At 39.1% G+C, this 8,496-nt stretch overlaps 1 protein-coding gene across 1 annotated transcript; it reads right to left on the reverse strand.

Moving 5' to 3' along the window:
- Positions 1-1,556: 1,556 nt before the first annotated feature.
- On the reverse strand, positions 1,557-8,152 carry LOC112145011 (ubiquitin-conjugating enzyme E2 variant 1). Its single transcript, XM_024269991.2, has 4 exons — positions 8,033-8,152; positions 5,634-5,782; positions 4,466-4,591; positions 1,557-2,403 (listed from the first exon to the last, which is right to left on the reverse strand). The coding sequence occupies exons 1-4, from the start codon at positions 8,052-8,054 to the stop codon at positions 2,257-2,259; spliced, it is 444 nt and encodes a 147-aa protein (XP_024125759.1). The 5' UTR covers positions 8,055-8,152; the 3' UTR covers positions 1,557-2,256.
- Between the last annotated feature and the right edge of the window lie 344 nt (positions 8,153-8,496).

Consider the following 8,496-nt stretch of genomic DNA (forward strand, 5'->3'; position numbering starts at 1 on the left):
GTGGACGGACGATGATTCTGGGAAAACGCCTGTATTCACTGGACTGGGATGGGGGTGGCAAAGAGAAGAAACTTAGAAAAGTGTTGAGGAGAGTGTGAATGGCGGGGCCTGTTTAGAAGTGGGGGTACCAGGCCTTCACCCTCCTGAAAAGAACACAGGGGCATTCATCCTCTCCATTCACACCGAGCACAGGGGGTGTGGTGAAGGTAAAGGATTGAATTCAGTCTGCGCCCCCCTACTCCATCTTCATTACGAAACAGTGACAGACTCTGATCACTCACGTGATCTTTACACCCCCAGGTAACCTCAAGTTGGTCAACAATTTAACAGCTACTTCTGCTGAGGACACATTGCTGATGCTCATATTTCATATTCATGATGTCATCTTTTTTTTTCAGAATTTTATCATCTTTAAAGTATTGAGTTTCTGCCACTAAGCTGAATCTACATTATTCCTCTATTGACAAAATAATTATTTAAAAATCAAGGTAATGAAACAGTCCAAGAGAAATTGTTTGATGCCCCTAAAACAAAATCAGAAGATGATGTGGCTATGACAAGTTTATCTTCCAATCAACATCACAGATGTCTTCTGATCAGTTAGTCTGCTTGTTTAACCTCTCAAGACCTGAGCTAATATTTTAGCTAACTCTAATCTACATGCATAGTTACAGGGCGAAAATTAACCACTGTGGTAACGAATCCCAAGAAGTGAGATCAAAGCATGTGGACACCAGGTGGTTAAAGGGTCAGATTATTCAGTAAATACAGTATCGTATTTGTTGGAACTTGTTTATTCATAAAATGTTAAAAGTTAAAAAATAAACAATTTAAAATCTTTTTTTTATCTTTAGTGAGTCTTACTGTTTCTTTGAATAGGTTTTACTTTTGTTTCAGTGTCAATTGTGGGTTTTTCTTACATTAACTGATGGAAATCATGAATTATACTTCATTTTTTTTTATTACTTTTTTGTAGGAAGTGACCCATTAAAAATAAAGCTTTGTAACTTTCAACTAAAGTTATTAGTGTCGAGAAAATGACTGATGGACTGAGGTGAAGGTTCATAACCTACAAAATCATTTAGATGCTTTTGTATTTAGATACTTAAGAATCATTGTTTGTATTTAACTTTTGCACATTTTGTCACATTTTTCTGGGTGTGGAAAATCTCTGCAAGGTGTGTTCCTATTGGTTGATGTACACTCTAGATCTGTTGAAGAGCATAAACCCTTTTGGGCAGTTTTCTCCAGAACATCTTACAGAACAGGCAGGGGGCAGTTGAGGGTTTTAGATGAGATTCAACAGGAAAAAGTTAGGTAGACCACTAATACTTGAGGAATAATGGACTCATCCAGGTGGAGATGTGTGCACCAACATGATCAAGCATCCTTAAACCCTTGAAGGGCGATAACACACGAGTTGGATATTTATGAAGGTGGATATTCTTAATGATGTATGCATTAATTTAATGACATAAAAGAGGAAAAAAAATATTTTTCCAATTAAATTCTCATGTTTCTTCTCTGCAGAACACTTTATAAAGAGAATACAGACATATTTTGCAAAAGTAATAATGTTTAATTCAAATAAAACCATGCGACAGGACACCGTCACCCTGATAAGATTCACCCAGTTAGAAAATAAACATCCAGAGGCTTACAGAAACACCCAGACCAAAGCAAGGAAATAAAAAGAGTAAACAGGAGTCACAGCGCCCCCTGCTGCAGACACATCAGATACAGTAGTGATCCCAAAGGGGTGCAGGACAATAGCTGCACACACGCCCCAGCAGAGCACTGATGGCACAGAGACAAGTCGGAAAAAGAACGAGGCACCATGGTTCTGCTGATACAAACACCGTGTTTCATCATTGTTTCTTCCTCTGAAGTGGGGGTGAAAATGAGGGGCCCTCTCAAACTCAGTATGGGGGAGGTCAATGGGTGGAAATGTTTTATTATTTTTTAAGAATGCTGGCATTAAAGGAAAAACTAACCCTAACTAACCCTGCATCCACTCATTTCATGATCTACAGTGGAACACAGAACCCATGGAAGGAACCACGCTGGGCAGAAGATGGGGGGTCCTGGTGGTCACGTTTGGTCTACATGAAGCCTCCACGCAGGAATGAGGTGGGGTGGAGGAGGCTTCTCTGCATTGCTCCTCCTCAAAAAGAAGGGGATGAAGGTCGGTGGTGGGTGTGCGCATGTGACAGAAACAGAGGAGGGGGGAGGAGGTGCTGGGGAGCAGCAGGAGCCTCAATTGCGGAACATCTGGCCTTCTGGTGGCTGTGACAGACGGCTATTCTCTTTCATCATCATGTGCTGCCGCAGCTCCAGCAGCACCATCTTGATGTTGTTGGAGTTCTTCCACCGAGATAGAGACGGCACAGACTTCAGGTCCACCTGAGGAGGAGAAACAAGGATGAGGATGATGGCTGTTATTCCCTGAACAGTTACCGATGTGCCTGGTATCTGCTTTTTGGCAGGAAATCGGACAGATGACTAAAGAAAAGTAGTCTCAGTTTGGAATCAAGAACTTTTACTGTCTACAATAAAAATCTGCATCAGATATGAGCGCAGAGATGTTGTAAACTTGATTTTATTTTAATTGGAAATCACACATTTAATTTATTAAATGAAAATATCTTTGCTGTGTTAGGAAAAGTTAATGCTGCCTTTATGATATTTGCTTTGAAAGAAATCCTCTAGAAATCAGAGCTACACACATTAACTGTTAAAAGCTGTTGACATTTACGCTACATTTTATACAATGTAAAAGCAAAACATTTTAAAAAAGAACAACTTAAAAGAAGACAACATTCAGAATAAAATAAAAGACTCAAAATAGTTAAAAAAATATAAAGAAAACATAAAATAAAAAATTATAAAATGACATTAATCTGGAGTTTGACTGACAAAGACGATGATAGTAAGCAGAACAATATAACAGACCAGTGCAGTGTAACAGTCATTTCTATAGGTTAGGGGTGTCAGACTCCACCCTTGAGGTTCAACATCCTGTTTTTTTTTTTCTTTTAGAAATCCAGCCATACCAGCTGCAGATTCCGTGGATCAGGTGTGTTTTAGAGCTTGGAGCTTAAATGGCAGGTTAGATGGGAAACATGTGGGACTCTGGCCCTCGAGGCCTGGAGTTTGATACCTGTGCTGTACCTGCTACCTCCAGGAAGCAGAGCTGGAGGTAGGAGAGATAGGGGATGCTGATCAAGATTTAAATCACTGCCTTTGAATTTGGGTACGAGAAGCTTTAATGTCACCGTGTTTGCTTCCTCTCACATATGCTTTGAATTTTACGTGCCATAAAAATGTTGCATACACATAGAACTACAGCAGCTCCACTGGTTGATTTGATCTGTTCAATCCTCTAATACTATCTCTGCTCAAGACTGGCTCTTTGCGGACAGAGTTGGAGAAAATATCTGTGTGCAGCAGCTTCAGAGTCGATCTGGTTTATTACTGCACCCAAAGACTGACCTGACAGTAAAAACCAGCAAACACCTGCAGCTGGGTGGATTAAAAATGAAAGCTAGTTCACTTGTTACATTCAGATAAAATACGGATGACATCAGCACACCTTACAAACCTGACAATCAGGTATGAACCAGTATATAGATATACTGATGTGTTTTTTTTTCCTCTTTCCAGGGTCGATATTATTGGTAGTCAAAAAGTTTGACAACCAACATTTGGAGCAGATTTTGAATAATACAAATACCAACAATTAACTGTGTTTATTTAAAAAAAACAAGTACACAAAAACCAAATAAATAGCTCCTAGAAGAGCAGGAGGTAACAGACTCTGCAGCATCTTTTACAAGTTTTTTTTTTAGCTAAATAAAAAGTTCCTTTAAAGTTTTAATGGTAAATAAAGAAAAACTTCCACATAAATTTAATGAGTTTATGATAAATTGAAACAAAAAGTGTAGGGAGTTCCTTGGCACAGTAGCATAGCTTATAAGGTCAAATAAAATGATCAAGTAAATTAAAAAAAGCTAAAAACTCTGAGAAAAATGTGACTGTCAGTAGTCCCAGTTAATCTTGTAACTATTCAACAAAGACAAAATCAAAACATGATTGTTTTTTCGTCTGCTTATTTCCTTGGGAGTGGAGGGGCACGCAGACAATTATTCATTTTTCAACATGTGATTAACGGCGTTAAAAGACATTTGCGATAATGCGTTAAGTGACAGCTCTATAGTTACTAGTAGTGTGACATGCAGAGGACTGAATGCATAGTTTGCAAAGCCATTCAGAGCCTACAAGATAATGCTGGAGACAGCAACGCTGATGCACCTGAGCCAAAATAACCACTTCAATATTGGCTCGTCGGATTAAAAAATATATATAAATAGATATGTCAAACTAACAAATATCAGTCCTGACCGATGACTGGTCAAACCCTAAACCAGTAAACCCAAAGGGAATGCAAGTAAGAAAGGACTCTCACCACTCCAGTGGAACTGTTCACACCAGTCAAGTTGATCTTGTTGACAAAGCGCACATGAGGTGGATGTTCCGGGTACCTGGAGCCACAGTCGATCTTCAGGCTGTACATTCTGCCTTCATAAACCGTCTGCAAGTTGGGAAAAGACAACATTAACACTGAAGGGAGAGGAGGGGGGCACAGCCATCATAGGGAAGCTTGTTCAACTTTTGTACATTTGATCTTCCGTTAAGTCTGCTGAAGAAGGATTAAAAATGCATCTTCTTGGTCTGAAACCCTTCATAAAATCCATCATACTAAAACATTAATCTTTACAATCAGATGGTAGAATAAGACAAAAAATAATAAAAAAAAAAATCAGAAAAAGTATCAACATTTTAAAGTATATTTAATATAGTTGTTCGTGACATTAGGTCTTGGTAGAAAATAAATTTGAGCTTAAACTTCCTTAAATCATGAATCAAAAGGCTTTTGTTTTAAAATCAAACTTGTAAGCTCAATAGGTGCTCTTTACAATCTATACTAATGAGCCAATATCTACAACACATTCACAGAGCATTACATCAGCCAACATTTAGACTCAAAGATCAAACTCCACTCCTGCAGAAAATGATCACAGGCTTTCACTGACTGATGTTGCTTTAGTCAAAAGTTTATTTTTTTATTTTTTAGAAAAGACGTGAAAAATCTGATCAAAAATAAAACTATGGAAATCAGTTTTCTTTTCTGTTGAAGTGGGTTTACTGTAGAACTGCTGTGAATGAATCTTAATGGAAGGTGGGGTGTGGAGACATGCTGTGGGTTTGAAGTTGGTGGATGACTCAGCAAACACAGCAATAAAAGAATTGTTCTGATCTAACAGATAATACCGTGGATTTTTTAAACCGGGTCAGACTCTTGAATGTGAGAAAAAAGAAGAAGTGTCTCTATCAAAGGGACTTTTCTAATCCAGAGAACGTCATATACATTCAGGACAAAATTGTGACCCAAAATTTTGCAGACAGAAGTCTCCAGGACTACAAAGATGCCAGCTCAGCCTCTCCTGACCTCATTCCAGCTCTGCTCAGACTTTTTGTCACAGCTGCTTAACTCTGATTTCTCCTAACCTACTACCAGAAACCCAATCAGGGCTGAAGAGGAGGGCTTTGGGGTGTTGGGGAGTGCAGCTCACCTTCGGGGGGCCGATGATCATTCCATTCCAGTGAGACAGCATCATGTCCTCGTCATTTTCCAGACCCCAGCTTACGATTCCATCTCCACCTCCTTTCTGACCTTCTTCCAGTTCCTCCAGCAGCCGAAAGTTGCGAGGAACTGTTATGCCTTCAACAGAGACAAACACGTCAGCAACTTTACCTACTCTTTTCATTATCTGACATACGTAGATGATAAAAAAAAATGTATGTTGAACAATTACAGATAAATGACTAATCACATTAACCTGATAAACAGAATATGAAGAAACATGTTTAGATAATTGCGATTAGGTTTCAGTCACAGTACAAAAACAGGGTACCATTATTGGTTAAGAAGGTCTGACGGTACAATGCAACTTCAGTGATTGTCTCCAGAACTTTTGGCACCAACAACAGCAGAACTGGATCTGGGTTCAGGGTACTGATGCTGTTAAACTACCTCTAACATTCATCAGAAAGCGTGAACTCCAGACAATTCGACAAAGAACTGAGTGTTTGAGACACCTGGTTGACAATGTAAACCATCTGGGAAACACTTTTATTTACAAATGTAACTTGAGTCTGCTTGCTTTGTATGTTTGCAAATAAGTTTGGAAAAAAGACAATCATCTCTCTTTTTGCTGCAAGGTTGGCACCATTATGTCAGAGAAATATTTCATTATTCTCCCCTTTAATGTTGGAGTGTGTGTTCACTTGCAACAAGATTCCCCAGGAAAGAACTGTTAAATAAATCAGTTTTATCATCACTGCATAAATACAACAAAATTTAGCAGCAGCTCCCTTGTTTAAAAGAATGCAAAAACAAGATAAGTAACAAAACGTCTAAAAACCAATGCGAAGCAGTGAAAGCTGTTTCGCTGTGGCGACCCCGATCGGATAACCCAAAAGGTTAACAACAACAACGAGTAAATATAATGAGCTAATTTGTGTCTGCATTTAGGGCTGAGACAGATCTGGGGTAGAAGCGGTCTCTTAGTCTGTTTGTTTTTGTTAATAATGACCGCTATCACCTCCCCAGAGGACAACAGGTCAAGGACATGATTTCTAGGATGGAAACTTTCTTTGGTGATGATTTGAGTTGGAGGGTCGAGTCTGTTTTTCTGGAACTCCAGGATGAGCTTTGTTAAATGTCAGGTTGGCGGCTGAGGTCCATATTTTTTAGATTCAGGCCATCTCACTATCTCTTGCTATTCGACCCACCACTGTTGTGTCAACTGCAAACTTAACAACTTTGTTCTCAGGGCGGGAAGGTCTGCAGTTCAATGTGTAGAGTGAGTACTAGAGGGATGGACTCAAAACCTAATCCTGAAGTGAGTCAGAACAGATGAGAGCCAAGTTTCACATGCTGTGGCAGATTGGTTAAAAGGTCCTTTAAAATCCACCATAGAGGGTGAGATTCCCAAGTCAGATAAGTTAGGAATCAGGATGGTGTTGAAGGTGGAGTGCTCCTGGTGGCTGAGTGGAACGTGATGGCCAAGTCATCTTCTGTGAATCTATCACTGACGAGGGTCAGTACTATGGTTTGATAGTCATTGAGGCTGACAGTGAGTTTTTTTGGGGGGGGTCAGGATGGTGGTTTCCAACTTCAGCTAGGGTGGGATGCTGGCTTTGGTTAGAGACAAGTTGAAAATGTCCATAAAGATCTGAACTATTTAAGGGAATGCCATCCAGACCAAAAATAAATAAGCAGGAGAAATAGGATGGATAACAAAAGGAAATAAACCTTAAGAAAAAATAGTCACAGGTTTACAACTATAGTTGACAGCTAATTTGATTCAACAAATAGATTTTTAATGGGCTATTAATTGAGAGAACTTCCTTTGTTAACATTCTAGACGGTGTTATGATAAAAATATGACTTAAAACATACAAACTGATCAAGCAGTATTATTTAAAGAAAAAAAAAGGTGACCCAAATTAGGTTGTAAGCCGTATTCTGATGGTTTTTGCCGTAAACCGCAGCAGGTGAAGCACTAAATTTGTCAGGAATGTTGCTTCTCCGGTTCATCAACAGTCAGCAAGCGACACCCACACCCGCTGTGGCCACCCAAACCCCGGCCAAAGACCATATACCACCGTAACCACGGGTTTTCCACGTCTTATAGTCATTAAACGCCCAGAGTACGGAAAAAACAAAGTAGAGAAAGCTACGAAACGAGGGGTCTGCCTCCCCACAGAGAGCCGCTTAAGCTAACGTAAGCGCACAATCATTTTCTGACCCCAGACATATCGAAACTTAACTCTGTCTTTTGTGCCGGAAAATGAGAAGTCTTTTAGTGAAAACTACGACTGAACAGAAACATTAAAATGTGAAGAAATAAACTATTATCTCGTGAACAAAAATGACAAAAGTAGGGGGGCGGGAAAGCTGTATTACCTGATCCGGCGGCTGCTGCCATGTTTACCACTGCATCACGGGAACGCGCACGCACGACGTGTATTACCCACTGCGCATGTCCGCTTAGTTTTTTTAAGCCAACTTTATTTAAAGGGTTTGTCACTAAATCAAAACAGCCCTCCAAATACAAATGCTGGTAATAATTTATATAAAATGTGGATCACTTATAGAGGATTAGTTATAGAAGATTAAATATTAAAATACGCATTTATGATGAATTCCAACAATTCACCATTTATGGTGATTTAAATCAACATCAGATAAATGTCTATATTGTCACTGCTAATTTATTTTCATAGTGGAGATTATTAGTGGAGCTGATCCTGAGACACACCGATAACTGTTTTTTGTTTTTTTACACAAACATTGTTGTCCCCGTATTGGAACTGCAATATTAATAAAATGGTTTATGTACTTTTATAAACTGTACAAGTATTGAAAAC

The sequence above is a fragment of the Oryzias melastigma genome, linkage group LG5, assembly GCF_002922805.2.
Source record: "Oryzias melastigma strain HK-1 linkage group LG5, ASM292280v2, whole genome shotgun sequence".
Lineage (NCBI taxonomy): Eukaryota > Metazoa > Chordata > Actinopteri > Beloniformes > Adrianichthyidae > Oryzias > Oryzias melastigma.